The sequence below is a fragment of the Rattus norvegicus genome, chromosome 2 (assembly GCF_021556685.1).
Source record: "Rattus norvegicus strain SHRSP/BbbUtx chromosome 2, alternate assembly SHRSP_T2T, whole genome shotgun sequence".
Lineage (NCBI taxonomy): Eukaryota > Metazoa > Chordata > Mammalia > Rodentia > Muridae > Rattus > Rattus norvegicus.
This window is the reverse complement of record NC_141535.1, coordinates 228,833,099-228,855,200: the sequence shown is the minus strand read 5'-3', so window position 1 is coordinate 228,855,200 and position 22,102 is coordinate 228,833,099. Positions and strand designations below refer to the sequence as shown.

Sequence of the window (22,102 nt, the reverse complement as noted above, 5' to 3'; positions counted from 1 at the left end):
GGGAGGTAAGTCACTGTTCTGTCATACATAGGGAGAAGAATGGACTTGGTTCTAAAGCTACGGTTTCTATAATAATCAGAGCTACATTAGGTGAATAAGTTCTCTATCAAAATGACAGGGGATTGGTTGGAAGCCTGTTCAGCTGGGGAGGAGAGGAAGGAGAGGATGAACAGATCAACAGAGCTCCATTATTATTAAGGACAGTGACTGAGTACAAATGAACTCAAAATTGGCAAAAAGTCACCTCAGAAGTGGCATGGAACAGTTTATAAACACGGATTCCAGTAGTTCGCATTTAAGGTGTTTGCTCATGTCAGCGTCAGTCTGTGACAGGTCACCAGAGGATCCGCACGACATTAATCGAAACCTCAAGGGAAATCCGGTCACACATATAGTGTGAGTCTGGGAATTTTAGAACTGGGTGTTTAGGCTAAAATGAAGACTAGTGTGCTGGTTGGTTTTCTGTCAGCTGACTCAAGCTTCACTTGTCCGGGGAGAGTAGATCTCATTTGAGAAAATGTCTCCACAGATGGGCCTGTAGGCAAGCCTTGGGGGCATTTTCTTGATTAATGGTTGATGTGGAAGTGCCCACTGTGGGCGGCGCCCCTGCGTAGGTCAGCCTGGGTTGTCTAATAAAGCAAGCTGAGCCAGCCAGTGAGGGGCATTTCTCCTCGATCTCTGCTTCAGTCCCGCCTTGGGTCCCTGCTCTGTCTTCCCTTGGTGATGGACTTCAGTCTATGAGCTGAAATAAGGTCTTCCCTCTCCAAGGTGTTTTGGTCTGTGTTTTATCACAACAACAGAAAAGTTAGGAGTGTTCTGAGCTCCAGGACAACTAGGGAGGCAGCACGGTGCAGAGAAAAATAGGGTACTCCTGAGGCAACAGGGAGAAATCTGAACATCCCCAAGAAACCAAAGGGGACACCTGAAAATACAACCAAAGTGCCTTTTCTTCCTTGCTCTGAATTGTTCGACTCCTTCCTGTTCAAACACAAGGGTGGTGGATGCCTTTCCTGAGTGTAGGTCCAGAGGCCTTGAGCGTTCGTGTTCACAGCGGTCTCAGTCAGCCGGCTCTGCTTAGGGCCCACGGCAGCACTGCGCAGCACTGCGCATCATGCATAGTAATCTTCAGATTTTAAGAAGAAGGATGACTACTGCTTTCTTGGGCTTCCATATTGGTTCTCAGAAACAGTTGTCAAGGAAGCACTTTGGAGTCAGCAAAGCAGCACCTTACCTTGTTAGGAACACCACAAATGGGACTTCACGAGGCAGGTACCCTTAGACGACACTCGGGTTAGCCCGATATTTTCTGGGTACAGAGAAAAATCCACACCAGGCTTCTAAACTCCAGAGCCGTAAGATCATCAGTGCGCCTTGTCTTCAGCCCTGGAGTCTGTAAGTGTTTGCTTCTATGCCAATAGAAAATGAACATACCTGGTTGTACAGTATTTACAGACTATGCTTGTTTAAATGGTGAATTTGAACTAGAAGAAAATGAAACTGTTCAAAGCTTGCTTTGTGAGTTCAAAGAAAGACCAGTCATGTATGTTTCCTTTGTGATTACTTTTACTGGAAAAACAACAAGAACAACAAACATGTTTTCAAAACTGTCAAAATAAAAAACCAATACACAAGATTGCACCTTACAAATGCTGGCAGTTAAAGGTAAGTAGGCTTGTCACAAGGAATCCCATCTCAGCAGTCCTCTCTACGTAGGCAAGAGCACTGGAAGGGCAAATCTCGGAGCTGTCGGCTGGATTCAAAGCTCCCGTGGCCATGCTCGCTGCATTGTACCATCAAAAAAATCACATCAAAGCTCGGCTAGGAACTTCTCCACCAAGATGGCCGCCGCATTGGCGCAGTTTAAATGTTCGCATTCTTTCCATACCATCACTCATAGTTGGGGGTGCGGTTCAACATGATCCAATGTCCTTCTGTCTGTGTTACACAACACACACTCTCCTATTCATACATAACTTCCACAGTCTCCACATTCTCTTCAGCCATCACTATACAAGAATATAATTTTATATATAAATACATAAACACACATCTTCAGAAGGGGTGGGGGTGGGAAGAGAAGGTAACTTGGGGAACCCTGGAAAGGACTTGATGCCACTAATACTAACTTGAAGAGAGCAGTTCAGAAACTTAAAAGAAAAGCCAAACGAGATGTGTGTCTTTTATTCTGCACCATTTTGAGTTAAACAGGAGTGGATTCAATAAAACACTTGCAACAGGAAATACTGAGGGTATGGACAGCTCACGAGGATTGCAATGAATATTCCGGTCTCCCTAGAGATGCAGCACACACACAGGAGGGTTCTCTTTAGGCTTTAGGGTTCTCCTTCTGGGTCTGTGTTCACACACACGTCACGAATGGACTGTGATTCAGATTAGATTCAAATTTAAGGCACTTTTGAGCAAATGCTACACGCCGTCTTAGCGATTCTATGCACCCGTGAGGCCTGTCTCAGACCCAGAAGTTAAAGACTATATTAGCAGTCTCTTGACGATATATATTACCTACGTATACATCTCCTTCAAGATTATGTAAAAGCCTATTGATTTGGTTTTTATGAGCAGTTTTCTCAAGCAACCTTACACATAATTTTCTCCCATCAACAGTACTGGTAAAAACAGGGCACCTTTTTCTTTCAAGTATGTGGGTAAAATAGCACACCCTGAGAGTTTAGGGTGCAATATTACACCTTGTAAACTGTAGAATGAGACTCCTCAAGCACCACATTGGAAAATGTACACTGTGATAGTTTTAGATACAGAGAAGTATTGCCGACTGTGTTTTCTGCTCGCAGAAACACGCTTGTGAGACTGTGGCCATCTACTCAGAAAACAACACTGCACACAATCACCGTGCAAGCCATACTTAAGAATCAATCCTGGCCTGCAGTCCAGGGCAGAGTTCAGGTAACAGGAGCATCTGGTTTGTAGCAAATACAGGCTTTTGTCGCTACAGTGGATGAAGAGAATCAGAATGTATCAAATCTCTTTAAGAAGCAAAGGGGAAAAGGCCAAAGCTGAATAAAGAAAAAGGTATGTATGTCACTGGATATTTTCTAAGGATGCAAGATGAATTTGAATCGCACCCTAATTTTTGAAATTTACCATGAAGCTGTCAGAGTATAACTCATTGTTAGCTTAATTACTCTGAGATGGTCATATTTACACAGACACTTAATCCTGGGCTTTATTTACTCCTGAAGACAGTTTCAGTAAGTGTTCAAAGAAATACATTCTGGTGAACAGAATTATCGCACTGGCTACAAACGTGTTTAGTTTTCAAGAAACAAGTCAAACCTGGGCCTGTTTCAACATGATGCCATTATCAACAGGGAAAAACCAGCAAATGCGTCAAAATTCCTTCCCAGTATAGTACGATTATTTGGGAAACTAAGCCTCACGTATGACCCTGAGAGAAAATAGCTAAGGCCAGGCCACATTGCGTTTAGATTCAAGCTCATGGCTCTATTTAGTATACTTCTTAATTAATGGTTTTCTTATAGAAAACATGGCAGGTCGCTCAGTTGTTAAAATGTATTGCTGGAAGTTATTGCTTCGAGCATTAGGAGATTTTCTAGGTTCCTGGTTTGTTCCACTCTGGTTGAAAGAAGAGGGAAAAGCCACTTCATTCACGTACCGATAAAAGTTCAAGAAATGACCGAACCAAGGAAACGGATTCAGCACGTGCCTGTGGGAATTTCCTTTCTCTGCCACTCAAAATAGCAAACCACAGATGGTGACCCAACTGTGAAATGGTCAATAGCTGCTATGAAAGGCAGAACCATCCATTTATCATTACATTTTAACCACGTGGAGACTCAGGCTTTTACATAGAAGCAACAAGTAAAAAGTTCTTCCCTACCCTGACCCCCAAGTTTCTCTCCTTCTGTGGAAGACCAGAAGGCTCAGATCTGCTGGAGATAAAGAATGACAGTGGCCCACGACACGTTTTCTTTCTGTCTTTGTGGGGAGCTGGCTAACAAACCCGTGGGGCTTTCCCAAAAGTCTGCTGGAACTTATGTGGACTTCCAGGTGTAGTCTCTCTCCACTCAAACCCCATACTCCATCCGTTCCACTTTTTTTTTCTTTTTTTGGAGCTGGGGACCGAACCCAGGGCCTTGCGCTTGCTAGGCAAGCGCTCTACCACTGAGCTAAATCCCCAACCCGGATCCTAGTTTTTTGTTCCAATATTAAGGGACCTTTAGATGCAGCCAGTTTGCCTGAAAAAAAAAAGTTCAAGTTCTAGGGTAGCAACGGTCTCCTAAATATGTCCCAAAGCATCTTCCAACCCAGAGACCATGCTTCATACAGCATGCCTCAGAGACAAGGGTTTATTTAACAGCTCATTGGCCAAAGCCCACTCACTATTCCTGCTTCAAATCTTGCTCTTTGTCTGAAAAGAACTTAATTTTTAGAACTTGTTTCTCCCCCTTAAGAAAGGCCCCAGAAGTGGCATTGAATTTGGTTTTGAGCCTGGATTTAAAAAATCCCCCCCCCAAAAAAAACCACTGTTACAAAGTAGTTAAAATTTAAAAGCCTTAGAAAATTCAGTATTTTGAGAGGCATCATAAAATCCCTCACTTCATGAAGCAATTTTAAGTGGAAAGCAAATACTGATGATTTTTTTAAAAAAATCATTTAAAGAATTTACCGGAATTGCTTTATCTTTAAACAAACAAGTAACTGACCAGAGATTCCTTACGGAAATCTTGAGAATTAATGCTTGGGTTTTAAAGGGGTATTTGGTTAGAAAGTAATTAAGAAATTCTTCAGTGTATCACTTAATTGAGATACCAATTAGGAAAGGCTGAATGTATCCATTCAGTCAGAATTGGGTTACGACTGGTGAGTGATGCATGGGGTGATTTGGAATCTTAACATCTGTTAAAACCAGAAGCAAGAAGCAGGCACTGTAATTACAAGCTTCTCCTGTGGGATGGTTGGGGCTGGAGGGAATTGGGAACACTGAAACAAAGTTCAGAGCCAATTCCATCTCCTTCCCCAAACAGGCTTCTCTTCAGGCTGCAAAGAGTGAGAGGCAGGACACAACCGTGAAGGGAATCATTAAGGGTATGTGCATCGCACACTTACACCTCAGGTTGGATTCTTAAAGGAGAATGGGGGGGTTTATGCTTTCTGAAGCGAAGAACTTAATATTCAATGTAATCACTAGTTCTCCCATACCTTCCATTCTGCTTTATGGCAAAAACAGTGTCACAGCACTGCACAAATGGGGGAAAATTAAAGTACAAATGTCCAAACCACCATTTGTCAGGATTACATGGGACGTCATGCCAAACCTGGCCAAGAACCCAGACAACACAGCAATCAGAACGACGGGGCTAGCTACTCATTACTGGAAGCAGAAGGTTATGTCAGCTAGACTCGACATAGCTCAAGAAACTCCAGGGTGATTTCTGATCCTAATTCTTGATTTGCTGGTTTGGTTTACAACAGAACCAATCAGATCCCACTGCCTGTTTTGAAAGAACCATTCAAATACTCAGTGTACTATGTGCCTGGTCACAAGTGCAGGAGGGAAGGTGGTGGCCAGAAAGCTTATGTCCCGTATTAAAGTATAAAAAGAAATACTTCATGGGGAGAAACATAACCATTCATCTTAGTAAAACTGAAATAACAAAAGCTACCTTAGGGAGTTGTTCAGGAAAATATACAAACTTACACACGTGGTTCATAAGAAATAAAAGTTTGTAACACAACTGGAAGGGTTTTCCCCGATGAATTCAGTGTTACAATGAAACTTTCGGATTAAAGAACAGTTCTCATTTCTGTCTTGCTCCTGCAAAAGAGGAAAAATGCAAAGAAAACATGGTCAAAGGAAAGATGACTAATTCTGAAAGAATATTCCCTTTAAAAGTAAAAAAAAAAAAAATACATGCCCCGTCTGCCATTTGATTATTTGACCCATTTCTCCGTACTGTGAAACGTGCAGTTTTAAATGTGCTTAGCAACTGTGCCGTTGCAGTTATTAGACATTGCTGACTTCCAGAAAGTGCCCCCAAGTGGAACCCGTCTTTGAAAACTGACTCAAATTTAATTAGCTGTTCAAAATGATTTCAGAGCTAAATGTTTAGTTTCTCTGATGTCCTTTGTAAGGACAAAACGGTGTATTGTATGTGTTCCTAAAATTAACCCACAGAACGGGTATTTAAATTAAATGGCATCTTTTGAAACTTACTATGTCAGTAATTAGATCAGTGAACCCTTGCACTAGGGATTCTGGGAAAGTGAATGACCGCTAAATGAGTTATATGGAATTTCTCACAGCATGCTCTTTTATATAAATCACATTTGCTGTCTATAAAATATATCTCAATTAAACCTCTATTAAGACAGTACCGATATTATTCAAAAGTATAAAAAATTATCCATTTCATCTATTTTTAAACTCTTTAATATAATCTACTAGAACTCTGCTTAAGGATTTTTTTTAATGCCTGGAAGTTGGTTTTCAGACACAATATTATGAAGACAAAAATGAAATGCACTTCAAGTGCATGAGAAGAAGTCTCTATCATGTGAAACAACTTTGAGATAGAAGTCTCAAGTAACATCTAACTATATGCAACCACCGTAGCAAGGCAAGGTATACTTTAGTCCCGTGACCTAGAAAAAAAGCCTGTTTGAGCACAGGTTTATTAAGAATAAAAGAATAATAATGTTTTGGCAGCTCATGTGAATATACATCAAAAATATCTTCTTGTTTCATATTTATATTGAGAAAATATATTCGGGCTAAAGGAACTGTTGATGTGTGGAATATATAGTGCTCACAGCTAAGCAGTCCCCCGGAGCTGTAGTGCTCACAGCTAAGCAGTCCCCCGGAACTGTGCCCACAGCTAAGCAGTCCCCCGGAGCTGTAGTGCCCACAGCTAAGCAGTCCCCGGGAACTATTGTATGGCACATGGGTACCTACTGCTCACCATTCCCCAGGAACTCACTGATACACAGTTTGCTAACCTTGATTTTCTCTCTTAACAGACACAGAACAACAAGAGGAAACTGAACATTATCACATGTGAAGGAGGAGTGATCGTGTGACTCAGAAGAATAATCGGGATTACATGAAGGAACTTGACAGGAATTCTGGCTTGGTGTGGTCATAAGGCAAGGTTTTAAGGACTCTGAGCAGAGGGAAAGGGGGCCAATAGGAGGGGTAGGGGAGGAAGAACAGGGGAGGAGCAGGAGGAGGAGCAGGGGGAGAGTAAGAAACTCCCCTTCAAGATGACAGTCAACTAAGAAATGAAGATAAATTTGTTTATTCAATATCCTAGGATCACACTCAAGGATCGTTAGTCTAGATATTGCTTTGTGGATATCCATAAGGCATTTTTTGTGTGTGTTTCTATTAATTTTAGAGAAATTTTGTTTGAAAGTTCGAAAGTATTGGTCTAATTCTTATTAAGGATGGAACAGTAATAATTAGCCAATAAAAACCACCAGAGGCTTCTCAAGTGAATTCTGAGAGTAAAGATGAGGGGTTTACTATACTGTATTACCGAGTGGTCTTCCTGGATGCCTTCCCAGGAGTTTAGACCTGGAACACTGACTGCATTCATCAGGGATTCAGGGCAGCCTTCCCTTTTTCCTCCCAGGCTTGTGCCCAGACAGAGAGGAAAATCACCACATGCAGTTGGCAAGCTGGACCCAGAGTTGTATAACAGGCTGGAAGGCTGTGGGGATGCTAGAATACTCTGGCACCCAGGCAACTGGCTTGCCTGGCACCCAGCCAGCTCCAAGGGAACTGTTGAGCCATTTCTTGATTGGGAACTTCAGCTACCTTGTGCACAGGCCCCTGATACCACCCTGGATGTCTGAAACAATAGGGTTGATTTCCTGGTTTGTCCAGAACCTGTGGAAATTCCAGGCATTTATTTATTTCCAGGTTCAAGTTTCCAAGAAACACTGGCACTTTCTATATGATCTTTGAAGGGGGTTAACAATTCCATCTTTACAACTTTTCTCAAAATTATTTCCATTCTACAGATAAAAGAAAGTGTATACAACACTGGCCTACACCAGTAAATAATGGTATTACACTCAGTCCCAGCTGCCTGACTTTAGGTCATGTGTACCTGTGCTCTGGTCAGAGGCATAGCTCCCGTTACCCAAAATGTTTCCACCCATCACCATACACCCACCACACACACACAACAAATACACACCACACACAAATAACACACACACACACACACACACACCACAAATACCACAACACACACATACACACATACCACAGATACACCATACATATACACACCACACCACACACTCATTCTACACACACACACACACACACACACACACACCACCACCACCACCACCACCACCACCACCACCACATTCTTTCTCTCTCTCTTCTTATGATGGTGGAATGGCTAGACCATTTAATTTTCTCTTGGCTAGAATTTTATTTCCCACCTGATTGGAAAACTTAGCATGAGAGCAGTCAGCCTAGCTCTGGTCTGCTAGCCTCCAGGAGGGCACAAATGTCACGTGATTCCTTACTAGGCTAACTGGCCAAGAAATAAAGATGCCAAAAGGTTCAGAGAAAGTTAGCCTTGTGCAGAAGGGCTGATATGGGAAGTGAATAAATAACCAAAGATCTTCCGAAATGATGCAGGCATGCGGTTCAAACAGCCCAGGCTTCATTCACCGTGAGTCGGGGCAATGAACACCTTCATTTGCCTAGCAGAGATTAAGAAAAGCATCTGCTTGTCTAATAACCCAATGGCATGGGGCTAAGTTGTGCTAAGGAAGAAAATATGAACACCTGTAATCACAGAACTTGGGAAGCAAAGGCAGAAGCATCAGGGAGTCAGGCATGGAGGTTAGCCTGAGATAAGTTCAAGGCTAGCCTTGGCTAATATGTGTATGCATGATGGAATTTCATAGAAAGTTATGAGTGAGCTAGAGGAAAGCTCAATCCAGTGAAAGGGGAGAAAAGGCAATTGGGATCCAAGCGCATTAAGAATATTATAGAACAAAACTGCAGCTACAGAAATATATTAATGGGAGAGCGAGCCACAACCATATTAGGGGAGGGGAAAAGAAATAACCTGTTGATCGTGGGTGTAATTATGGGACGAATTGAAAATGAAATGTGGGGTTTACAGCAGCCCAGTCTTTGGCTCTGTCCACCAGGACACAAGAGGTAGCCAGAGTCCTGACCTACCAGGGATGCTCAGTGTTCTGAAGGATGTCGTGGTGAAAGATCTGACAAGGCCACCCAGTCCTCCACTTTAAGCAATTCATTTTGTAAAAAACAAAACAAACAAACAAACAACAAACCCCGAGAAAAAACTAAGGACACAGGCATAAGTATAGATGTGTGTGACAGGCCATTGAAGTCAACTGAGTTGACGTCATCGGAAATGGGAAGCCACACTGGGACCGATAGTGCTGCTAAAGAATTAATGGAGAACCCAGAATAACTTCTCAGATAGTAAGGGGAACACTAGGGCAGACACCATCAAAGTGTCCCCAGAGAGAAAGAAAAAGACAAAGGACAGAGATCAGAAAGACACTGAGATCAATGACCAGGTTAAAAACCAAGCCATACACAGACGGATGGTGACCAAGAAAAGGTCGCCTTAACCTCTTTACACATCCCTCGCTTTCCTCCTGCAGTTTTGATACAAAGGGATCTGGGTTTGAGGGTCTCAGAAGTCCTCTAGGACGGCTCAGAACACACCATGAAAGTGGGTGTTGAAAATGGCTCTCCCTGAATCCAGCTTTCTCTTTCCTCTTCAGTTGTTGCCATTTGAGGATGCCAAGGGACTGCTGTGTGCCCTCCTAGGCTCCCTGCACATCCACCGGCTTCACAAACTCCTGGGGATTAGCTGATCCAAACCACCCTAGGTAAACAGACCATCTATCCAGGGGATCAAAACGCTGTTGCCTATAAGACAGTCTCCTGAAGAGCTGATCGTTCATGCTGGGTCTCCTCTGCAGGCACACTAGTGCTTTCCTGTGTTTATGCCTGTTGAAGACTCTTGGAGAGTCTGGGTTGCAGCTAGAGTGATGTTTGTGCTTTTACTTGAATTCTAAGCAAAAGCCCCAATAAATGTCATCCTGTTCAGTGTTTCCTTATTCTGGAAGATACTTTAGAGCATGCACGACCCTTCCCCAGCCAGTGACATGCTGATAAACATTGGATGGTTAGATAGTAATGTCCCCAAGCTGACGGTAATATAGGTTTGTTTACCTTATTTCATAACTTATACATTTTCTTCCCCCCGCCCCCCGCATACATTTTCTTATCTGATTATCTTATTTGATAATACAGGAATCAGCATCACACACACACACACACACACACACACACACACACACACACACACAGGGGAGGCAGGAATGTGTTTCTACTAGAGAGATAACAGGAAGGTTAGAGAGTCTGTCACCCCCAAGATTACAGTATTCTCTTAGCTCAGCTCCCCCTTTTCCCCCCATGCAGTGTGAAAATCCTGGTGGCATATAGTCTCAACCCTTCCTACTCCGAAAGGCAGAGAGACAAGTCTGCCTACAGCTCTGATACCCATGTGCTCCTGCCAGAAGGCACCGTCACTCTGTCTTCTGTGTTTGACCTGAGGTGTCCCGGTTCCAACCACTCACATTCGTGCCTCCTCTCAAGTTCCACAGACTGTATTTCCAGCAGAAATCCCTGCCTGCGAGCATGGATCAGACTCGGTGTCAGAAATAGATTTTCTCCGATTTCCTCTGCAAGTATGGAAGTTGTTCTTTTTTCAAAGGCAGAGTAGGTGCTTACGGGGATTAGGCTTGGGGCATGATGGGTTCAGCCAGGGTAATACGGCGTAAAATGCAACTTGACCCACGGAGTAACTTGGACTCCAGAATCTCACCCCCCCCCTTCTGAAGGTCAAACTCTTGTGTGTGTGTGTGTGTGTGTGTGTGTGTGTGTGTGTGTGTGTGTATTACATCTAACCACACATAAGGACATATAAGATACACTAAAAACCTTAGGGAAAGTATTATGATCATTTGAAAACTCAAAAACAAGAACTTTTTAAAACTGTAGTCTCTGACGCTTTTGCTAGCTTGTAGGACCCTTCTCCTACTGGGCTGCCCCGTGTCCAGCTTTGATGTGATGGTGTTGTTGTGCCTGCTCTTATCGTTGCTTGCTGCTATGCTAGCAAGCTGTGCTATGCTATGCTTGTGTTTGGTTGATGTTCCTGGGAGGCCTGCTCTTCTCTGAGAGGAGGAGGGTGGTGGATCTAGGGGAGAGAGAAGGGAAGGGAGAGATTGGCAGCAGGGAAGGGAGGGAGGGGAAACTGCAGTCTGGAAGGATATAATATATGAGAAGAGAATTAAATAAATAAGTAAATAAATAAATAAATGGAGAACTACATTAATAAATCAGAATATGGGGTTCAAAACCAAAAGAAGGAAGTTTTGTTGTCGTTGTTGTTGCTTGGGGTTTTGTTTTGTTTTGCTTTTAGAATAAGAAACTCCAAGGAGCAGATGGGAAGGGACAGAGAAGAGTATTTTTGATGACTTTAGTACGCATCCATTTGAAACTCCCAGGCTTCCCAGGAGCCAACATGTTAATGCTTTTTTGTTTCTGGTGAGCTAAAGGCTTGCCTGTCCCACCTGGTGGCCAGGAACAGAGAGGCAGGCTCACACTGGGAAATCTAGAGCAGGCTTTCATTTCTTTCTCCTTCCAGCCTTTACTTAAAAAAAGGCCAAGAGACTTGTGGAAGGTTCCTTTCCCTTTATTCTCTGGTGGGAGAAACACGCAGGCAGTTTGCGAGGGTCAAAGGGCGAAGGCTGTCCAGATTGAGGAGTGAGGGAATGTGGGCAACACATTAGTTACTTCACGAATCAGGCAGAGTTTAGTCTTGGTTTCCCAGAACGCCCACGATTACAGATAGCCTCTGTAACTCTCCCACTCCCAAAGACACAAAGCCACTGGATCGTCAGACCACCAGGGTAAAACCCACTCACCAGGAGCTGTTCCTTCCGTTCTGCTTTCCTGAGCCTCTTGTCATCTGTGTTCCACCACGAAGCTCATGGTGGTGCCATCAAAGGACGGGGGAGCAATGATCCGTGGCCCCAAGGGCTGTGAGGTGATGCTGATGACAGGCTTGCCGTGCAACTGGGCGAAGCCCTTGGCGCCCACAAGCTGGGATGTAGCTGCCGGGGCTGAGGAGGAAGAGGAGGCAGGGGACTGACCAGAGGCCATGAAGTAAGGGGCTTCAGTGAACGCTGTCGCTGTCTCTTTGCTGGGGGTCTCTGCTGCCACAGAAAGCTCACTACCTCCTGGTGTGTGAGCAATGGGCGTGGGCTGCAGGGCATTGGGGGGCAGCACTGTAGGCAGGAATCCAGGATAGATCATGTAGGTGGGCCCATAGGCCCCAGGACTCAGGGCCAGAGGAGGTACAGGGAGGGACATGGGTGCCACGGGCTGTTGTTGAGAAGTCATGGGCACATCCACATATTGTCCTGTCTCGGGGTCAAACAATCTCCGGGTCATGGGTTGAACTGGAGTGTCCACCAGATAATACTGGCCGGTGGTCACATCCAGGAGCATCTTGCGCTGTGTCTGCTGAGGCTGTGTCTGCTGAAAGGGGTCTGTGGGGACAGCAGTTGGGCCTGCAGGGGCTGGGGCTGGCATACCGGGTGGGGAGAAGCAGAGGACCTGAGGCTGGGTGCCCTGGAGGGTAAAGGGCAACGCCTGTTGGTGGTAGATAGTGGTAGGAGTATGCTCGGGGCTCTGCGGTCCTGTGGGGGCAGCAACTGTTTCTCGGTGGTTGTCTGGTTTGGTACGCCAAGCTGGTCTGCTGGTTCCGCTGACTAGCGATCCTTTGGGGTTGTTGGGGACCTGGCTGCGGGCACTCAGTGGAGGTAAACTACAGAGAGTAGCATCTGAGGAGCTGGGGGCCCCATCTCTGGAAGCCCCAGGCCTGCCGAGCAACTCCCCTGAAGCAGCAGTTCCCTTAAGGGGGATAGTCAGATAATTCTCACAATCGCTGTTGCTCTTCTCCAAACTGACAGCAGTTTTCCTGTTGGCGGCATCATCAGGAGGGGCTCGGGTGGCCGGGGAGATCTTGAGGGATCTGAGTCCCTGTGATTTGATGCCCTTGGCTGTCGAAAGGCCCTCGGGAGAGGGTCCTTGTGGGAACTTGCCAGCGATGCCCCCAGTTTTTTGAGCACTGCTGCTGGCGCTCACGGTGAACACATTCCGATTGCTGGGGAGTGGGGGGAGGGGCTGCAAAGGTTGCGCTCTTTCCGGGTCTTTGTGGACTGGAGGAATATAGAGAGACCGGGGCCTTTCTCTGGCCATGTTCTCAAAGGCAGCTGCACGGGCAGACACGCTCTCCGTGCTGGGGTTTGAGTTTCTCCTCTGCAGACGTTCTATGGGAGCCGCTCGCAGGACCACACCGCCTTTGTGTCCCGTGTTCCGTTCTTCCACCTGTCCCAGCTGCTTGGCCAGCTTGTCAGGGTCTCCTTCGGGTCCAACTACCCCTTCCTTCTCCTCACTGGCTATGAGTGACAGGACATGGCTGTCAGCCATCATGGGCAAGGGGTCACTTTTGCGCTTCCATTCATTCCTGTTGAAGCTGTACAGCTCCTCCATGGACCTCACAGCAGCTGTCAGCTTCTCTAAGGCATTCCGGGCTGGCTTTGGGGCTTTCCCCTCCTCCTTGACCTCTTCCTCTTTGGGCTTCTCCGGGGTCCTCTGAGCAGAAGCTTTGGAGACGATCTTGAGCACAGGTAGGTAAGAACCCTGCTCGGATTTATTGGGGGCAATGGTGGCCACAGGCAGCCTGCCAGATGCCCTGTGAACCAAGACAGTCCCTTCTGGGGAGGAGTTCAAGAGTCTACTGCTGTTCCCCGCTTTGCACGCACCTTCCCTGGGCTCTCGATCCACACCGTCTTCTTTTGGATTCACAACCATAGTCACCATAGGGGACAAGGACCTGGATCCTCCAGAGGCAGGAGTCAGCTGCCTAGGCTTAGGCCCTGTCAAGCCCTGCTCTGGTGTGACGCTGCCCTTGTCGCTGCTATCTCCCGACCCTTTGATTAGCTTCCTCACATCCCTCACCTGGTGGAGAGGTCCCGGGGCCTTGGACTTGTCTCTAAAATCTCTCACCTGGAAGTGGGGTACCTTTTCCAGACTGTCCCCACCTCGGAAGAGTTTCTGCTGGGTCCTGCTGTTATCCTCAACGGTCTTGAAGAGGTTTGAGCTGCCACTGCTGCCACTAGCCAGCTTGGGCGTGAGCAACTTAGCAATGTTGAAGTCTGAGCTTGGCTGTTGTACACTTCCCAGCCGGATCTTGATTTCAGGAGCCTTGGGTCTGATCACTGCCATTGAGGTAGTCTGGGCAGCAGCAGGGTATTTGGTGGCCTGCTTCTCTGGCTGTTTGTCCTTGGGTGTCTGCTGGATGTTGGGAACAAAGAGTCGAGACATGATGGTGGACTTGCTGGCCGAGATCTCCCCAAGATCAGCCCTCCAGTCCCCACCTTTGGGGAGCTTCAGCTTCCCGATGGGAACTTTCTCCTCCAGCTTCTCCGCCTCCTTCTCCTTCCATGTCCGGAAGGCGCTGTTCTGACTCCGAAGGAAGATGCCCTTCACGGTCTCTGAAGCACTCTTTTTAATTTCACACACTTCTGTGTGTCCGTCGGAGAGATTTCGGCCGGAGCCCGTGTTACTCTCTCGAGGAGTACTGGCTTTGAAAACGGGGGACTTAGAACCTACCACAGAGCCTTCTCCACCGGCATCAGACACACTGACCACAGTGTACTCAGAACTAGCCTCGGAGTGCCGTGAACTCTGCCTCTGCAGACCCCGCTCCCACGGCTTCTCAGCCCCAGGAGGTCCGTCCGCCTCCTTAGCGCTGGGGGGGTTATGGTGAGATGTATCAGTGACCTCTCCTCTCTCCATTTTGAACTCGTGTTCTCGCTGCATCTTCTTGGAAATAACGTTTTTGAGCAGACTGGAAGCGAATTTGGACTTCTTCTGGGGGCCGTCACCGCGAGCGGCAGGCTTGCTACTGTCGGAGGTCTCCGATCCATCGTCCGTGTACACAGACCCGGGACCCTTGTTAGAACCTTTGGTGACTCTGCAGGGCCCAGTGGCGGAGCTGGCTTTGCTCTCACTGCGGAGATTCAGGGGCTCCAGAAGCGTGACCACCCGAGAGCCAGTTTGGACCTGTTTCTGGAAGCACAAGGGCGTCTCCACATGTTTGATTTCTCCCTCGACTTTGCTGACCACAAACTCCAAGGCCTTGGTCTGGGACTTCTTGGCCTGAAGGTAGAGCTGATCTGCAGGGGCTCGGGCGCCGCCGCCCTTCCTCAGACCTGCAGCCACAGAGGCTGCACTGCTCCTCAGCAGGCTCTGCTCCACTCTGGCGCCAAGGCCTCCACATTTTAAGTCTAGGAAGGTTGACCATCGTCCAAAGCCCACCTCGGAGAGTGTGGTAGAGGATTCTCGGGAGCTGATGTTCAGAGCCTCAAAATAGGGGTAGGCAAGACTCCGGAAGGCCCTGGAGGTTAGGTTCCTCACCTCTTTGTCTGCATCGTCTAGCTCACTCACTGCACTGGAGGCTCCGCTGGAGTAGTCCACCAGCTCCTTGGCCCGGATGGCCCCGCACCTGGTTTGCAGGCGAGCAGGGACAGCAATGAATTTCTTTGCATGGTCTTGAGCCACGGCTGCAGCCGAAATTTGCTTCAGCGAACTTGAGTTGTGCTCGGCAGCTGTAGAGACTCGGAGGCTCATGTCGCCCTCATGCTTGGCAGCATAAATAATGTTTTGCTTTGCACGCACGTTGCTAGGTTCATTTATAGCCCGGGAAGTTGGCTTGATTGATAGGAGGATCTGGCTTGCTGCACCCCCACAGCTGCTTGCAGCAGTGGCCGATGCCCCCGAGGCTGCCTCCCGGGGCTCCAGCAAAGGCTCAGGTGGAGCGGCAGTGCCAGGTCCAGTGGGTGGAGGAATAGTGTCACTGTCAGAGGGGCCGCTGCCCACTTCCGTGCTGCTGGTGTCACGGCCGCTGCTGCCCGTGCTGGGGCGAGCCAGGTCGCTGCTGATGGGGCTGGGAGTCCGTGTGGTGTTGGTGCTTGGCGTGGTGCTGACGTAACAGCTGTTGTCATCGTCTTCTTCAGTGGTGATGTCTCCTGGGGTCTCATCACTGCCACCAAAGGAAGCATAGTCCACGAACGAATAGATCACGTTGTTGTCCTCGAAGTCCCAGCGAGAAGCCAGTCCCACGTCGAAATCCATACCCTGCTCTACCTCGCTCAGCTGGATCTCGTGGGTGGTGATGTAGTGTGCTTCCTCGTTTTTCACGGGGCCCCTCTTGCCATGGGACTTGGCGATAATGTCTTTGCACCTTGTCCCATCATCGACCCCTTCTCTTCTACCCTCTCCTGCTCCTGCCCTGTCTCCGGCTTCTTCTCCCCTGTATGGTTGGCAGCTCCTTTCCGGCTCACTCTCAAAGCCTAAGGAAGAGGAGGAGGTGGCCAGGGTCCCCAGTAACTTGGTGGGACCATCCATTTTGGAAAGGCCATTGTCTTCTGCACTGTCCATAGAGGAGGAGGAGGAAGATAAGAAGTCGTTCTCACAAGCCTGGGAGCTGAGACATTGGGCGGAAGAAGGGCTTTCCCCCGGGGTTGGAGCCTCAGGGGCACCGCTGCTGGGTTCATCCGGGGCTTTTGTCTTTGGGCTCCTGGAGGCCTGCTCCTCAGGGCAGTGTTCCAGTAGCAGTTTCATGGTCTGGGGGCTCTCCCTTCCGACTCGAGCTGAAGCACACATCTCCACATACTTGGCTTCAGGCTGGGTAGAGGCTGAAGGCTCAGGTAGTGGCCGCAGCTGCTGCCTGGGCTCCGGGTTGTCCTGTGGTCGGCTTGCCGGGTCCTCTGCAGGCGTCAGGCTGGTCTGTGAGTTCATGTCAGAAGTACCGCCTTCCATTCTTAGTCCTTGCCCAGGTTTTAAATACAAGAAGAGACAGTGGTGAGCGCTGAGGCTGTCCTGAGTCCCCCTCTGATCCCGGAGGGGCCGCAGAGTGGCCTGAAACAGGTTCCCACGTGCCTGAGCTGGCCGGAAGGCTGTAGGTACCACTGCCACAGCTGCCACCGCCACCCAGTTCTTCAGCCCCTGTGGTGGGGCCTCGGCAATCCAGAGGGAGGTGGGAGGGCTCCCAAGAGAGGCAGCAGAGGTGGTCTGTAGCCAGGGGGCTGAGGCTCTGGCCGTGATTGTGGCCAGCGTCCTGCTGCTGAGCTGTCCTGTCCAGTTGCTTGTCTGACAGCGTCGGTGGGTGAGGGTCTGAATGCCATTAGCTGATGAAGAAGCAGCATCTGTAGGTGGACCCCGAGTCTGCCAGAAATGAACGGAAAGCATGTGCTGTGTCTTGTACAGCCTTGTCGCTCTCCTGGATGGGGAGACAGAGGGTCACGTCATTCCAGAAATATTTTTAGTGTCCATTCCCTAGTCATATCGAAACTACACTTGAGGGTAAAAAGAAGAGAAGAGGAGAGGAGGCGGGGTGGGGGAGGAATGTGGCTTCTCATTCAAATCAGCCAAATGTTCATTGTCATCTGCTTTAGAGACGTCTAGCAAGTACACAATTACCCTTCACTGGCTGCCATCTTTCCCCAGCCTCTGATTAAATGAATTTTCTCTCCTTGTTCAAAATTCAAATTTTGCCCTGCACTTCGAATCAGTTAAGGACACTCCAGAAGTATTTAGAGTCCCACTCGTGCATATGGTAATTTTATATCGCCTCATTTGCATCGTCTTTCCCTCTTTGGAGGGCAAAATCAGATGAAGGATGGTCATAAAAGTTTTCATAGGACAAGAACACTTCATCACCTTTCCCTTTGGCCAGACTTAGACTCTGTGGAACATAACCTATTTGTTTCAAAATAGAAAAAAAAAATCCCTTCTAGGATCCTTGCTGTGTTTACTCAAAGCTCACCGGGGGAATTTTCAGAGACCTAAAAGCTTCTTAAATAAACCTGAGCTACAGGCCCTCTGAAGGGACACAGGAAGACAATATGGACTCTATGTCAATCCCTACAGTGGCCACTCAAGCTCAAAACCACCCCTAAACTTGTAAATGCGCTACAAGACAATATGTCCTGTTAAACATAGCCTTAGATACAGCTCAGCAATTGGGTCCCCTGGCTGCAGGCCAGGTCTGCAGGGCAGGGAGTCAAAACACAGGAAAGAACAAGGAATAAATATGATTACCCTTCATGAGTACAGTGGGGCTCCGAGGGGGGTTCAGAGGGGAAATGTGAGTCGCTGGCATGCCCCAGGGAAATACAGCCAAAACCCCAGTTCACCTGCTCCGAGAAAGATCCATTCTAAACCAGTCCAGAACTCTGCAGGCACATTTGCCAAGGCAACAGAGGGGTCTGTGCTAGCAACCCTTGGGGAAATTCCCTGGCCATAGTCCATGGAAAACCACAACTCGGTTTTGGTGAGATCTGGCTTTTGTCCTCTGCCAGACCCAAGTCCACCATTATACATGGTCCGTATGTCACCTATGCCGACTGGATAAAACCCTATTTTAAACATCCGCATTTGTGGAAAGAGAAAATAACACCACCAAACATCCCCTTTTGACATGAATGCCACCCCCACGCTGAAAAGGGTTCCTTCCTCTGAGTAGGCTTGTGTGTAGGTGGGAAGTAGGCACCTGTAACAACTGCAGCTTCTTCCTTCTTTCCCTGTTGGGCTGTAGGCGTCCCAACCCAACCATTCACCCCAGGACAAGCCCTCTGCCCCCTCTACTGACAGGAAAACATGCCCAGGAGAGGCTGAAAACACCTGGAATAAAGCCCTAGTTATAAAGCCATAACTCAGAGTCAAGGAAAAGAAAGAAATACCTTCCAAATCTTAGTTTCTTAATGAGTAAGTACAGCTAACTAGGGGCATTTTAATTTGTGTATTTATTATTGATTGAATCCCGTTTAGAACCTCATGACTTAAGCACAATTACTGTACTGATTTTATAGATGGGGAACCTGAGACACAGAGACAGGACATGATTCAAACTTAGGTAGTCCAGCTGGAGACCTTAACGGTCATGATAGGCAGTCAAGGTGGGTCCCATGTAACTCAGGGCTGCTTACCCACTCAACTACCAAATCCGCATGGCCACGAATAAGCTGTATAACTGGTTGGGGTTTGTTTGTTTGTTTTTTTATTTCAGATAATCAACCTGAGAACTCTTTATGGACTTGGGGGATTAAGGACCACGATTCCGTTAAAAAAATGAAATTAAATAAAGTCACCTTCTCTCAGGCAAGCAGAATTTTGAGCTCTCCATTTTAATTTTTCTTTGAGGGTGACCGTGCCTCGGGTGGTTAAGAAAAACCCTGAAGATAGTTCCAGATCCTGTGAAGCATGTGTGTGAAGCAAGTTTCTGTTCATCAGATTGTAGTCCAAGGAAGACTCGTTCTGGCGCTGTCATATGGCCCTGTCTGTCATCACAACACAACAGAATTTTTTTTCTCGAGTTTCTTCCTGTGGTTAGCAAAATATAAAACTGAAAGATCTGGTGAAAGAGGGTGTATGGTAACACACTCTCTCTGTGTCTCTCTGTCTCTGTCTCTGTCTGTCTCTGTTTCTCTCTCTCCCTTTCTTTCTCTCTCTTTCTTTCTTTCTTTCTTTCTTTCTTTCTTTCTTTCTTTCTTTCGGCTTCTCAAGGCTGGTCTCAAACTCAGATAGCTACCAGCCTCTGCCTCCCCCAGTGCTAGGATTAAAGGTCCCAGGCCACAACTGGTCGTCAAAGTGTCTTAATACCCAAAAATCTTCCTTCTAAGTTCTACTCTCTTTGAGAATCCAGCCCTGGCCACCCCCCTTCCCCACCCTGGCAATCAGCACGGTTCGGTTCTAATGTGGGTACTTACCTTCAGGATATCTGTGTGGCTCCTTCAAGGATGTCTAGCTAAACAATGCCCGTGTAGGTGTGGTGGCAGTGGTGGAGGCTCCTTCAAACAAAGTCAATTTCCGAAAAGTTCTTTTTTACGTCAAACTTCAAAGAAAGTCTTTTAAAGTCCTTCTGTGGTTTAAAAATCAAGTAAGTTGGAACTCAGCAGTAGGAGTATGAAGAGAGGAGAAACTTATAAATAAGAAAACAATGACCAACTTTAGGATAATGAAGACCATTAAGGACTCCACACTGTTTCCCTGCTGGCACTGCTCAGAGTGCTGGGTTAGTTTATGGCACTATGAAGAGAGGTCAATGGAAGTAGCTTGGAGTCGTGGGTAGCCACCATGCCTTTTATTCTTACAGATGACTCCGATCACTTTCTTTACAGATGAACTCAGTGGTTATCTGCCTGGCCTCAGGCCTTGAGCAGTTGATGTGACTAATATTGTCAGTATTAACCTATGGTGAGCAGGCACGTTGGGTTAGACGGGCAAGGTAGGCTCTGTCGATAACTTTATATGGGAACTCGGGGAGCAACAAAGGAAGTGACTCAGCATGGTTACATGTGCCTCTGTGATGGAGGAAGGTGCTTAGCTTTCCCAAAAGGGTTTCTGAGATAGATCAGTGCGTGTGAAACCATAATATGACTTAAGAAATAAAGAGTGCAGGCCAGCCCACCCACCAGTTGATCATAAGGCCATGCTTACATTTTGGGTCTCCAACTCTGGCATAGTAGGACTAGCTAAGCATGCCACTCAGGAGAAGACATGGTTTACTGAAGGTAAGCCTGAGACTGGAAACCAAGAGATGCGTTAGGTTAAACTTAGCCTCAGGTTAGATGCCAAGTTTGTGCTTGACCAAGCACAAACATTCTTAGTTTCTCTGGGGCACAGCAGGGGAGAGACGGTGGCTTTATATTTAGTTGAAGGTCTTTCCATCAAGATGTGTATAGCTCTCAGCACACACTTATGTGAAGAAGGCTTTTCTGTGGATCCCGTCTAAGACCCACGGTGTGATCCTTTCTGAGCCCAAGAAGGGACATGTGAAAGTTAGCATCTGAAAGAAGTGCCCTATCATACTTTCTGATGTGTTAAAGGGTGTCTGCTTGTTGAAATAAGTGCTCCCCACAAATCATATGACTAAAGAGTAATTATTGTTTCCACTTTCTGGTCTAAAAAAAAAAATAAGTGAGACTAAGTAAAAGCTTGTGACTTTCTCTGTAAGGTTTTTCACCAATTTTCCCAACTATCAAATGCTGTGGCCCTTGTGAAAACTGGGTGTGAGGCAGTTCCAGCCTACACTAAGCAGGTAATTGAGTACAAGTCTATGAGGTGTGTGGGGGCGGGGTCACAGGACCATACTCGTTACAGGCTTATCAAGCTGTTTCATTGCCTTAAGCCAGCCACCTGCCTATGGGACCAGCTGGTCCAAAGACACGGAGAGGCAGGATTAGGAGCCGGCTATCCCTGTGAAGGGGAAAACAGCATGTACGGTGAGACCAGTAAGTGAGGAGCACGTTGTGGTGTCATGGGGCCACACACGCACACTAGATGCAACCCCTTAGCTATGCCCTTAAAACTTGGAAGGACAGGAAGAGACAGTTCACCACCAGAAATAAACCCTTAGTAACCAACCCTTGAGCCTGCCCGAGAGCTCAGATATGGAGTGGAGTGGTTGGTTGTTCATTTTGCCACTTGGGCCAGGAGGTGTATCAGGGAGTTCTCCCCCTCCTCTTCTTTTTTGTCTTTTGAACTCCTCTTGGGCCTTCTTCACCCCCTTTCTCTAAGGTTATTCCTCCACACCCCTGACTTTTTATGTCTGACAATTGGGTCTGTCTGGCCTTCCTCCTAAGGGAGCTGTCGGGATGTCAGTGTTTTAGATGTGACCGGCTGTACACAGGAAAATGACCCTGAGGACCATTCTCAAGTGGAATCTTTAGCTACTTAAAATAGTCTTACTCTAAATCTTGATCCATCTGATCTGTGATCTGGCTTGCATGTTGTGTGTTAAGAGAGATGGCGGTGGGGGTTGGGGATTTAGCTCAGTGGTAGAGCGCTTGTCTAGGAAGTGCAAGGCCCTGGGTTCGGTTCCCAGCTCCGGAAAAAAAAAAAAAAAAAAAAAAAGAGAGAGAGATGGCGGTGACATGGGGTTTCCCAGTCTAG

At 47.2% G+C, this 22,102-nt stretch overlaps 1 protein-coding gene across 2 annotated transcripts; it reads right to left on the bottom strand.

The window, feature by feature from the left end:
- Positions 1 to 1,545: 1,545 nt before the first annotated feature.
- Positions 1,546 to 20,299, bottom strand: C2h4orf54 (similar to human chromosome 4 open reading frame 54). 2 transcript variants are annotated; one of them, NM_001399866.2, is given in 3 exon segments: positions 1,546 to 5,818; positions 12,004 to 17,429; positions 19,918 to 20,299. In NM_001399866.2, a coding segment is annotated over 1 exon segment (5,355 nt). In that variant the 5' UTR covers positions 17,399 to 17,429; positions 19,918 to 20,299; the 3' UTR covers positions 1,546 to 5,818; positions 12,004 to 12,043.
- Positions 20,300 to 22,102: the final 1,803 nt, after the last annotated feature.

Coding starts and splice junctions, on each gene's coding strand:
- C2h4orf54 (XM_087613840.1), bottom strand. CDS start 17,398: ATGCTTTCCGTTCATTTCTGGCAGACTCGGGGTCCACCTACAGATGCT.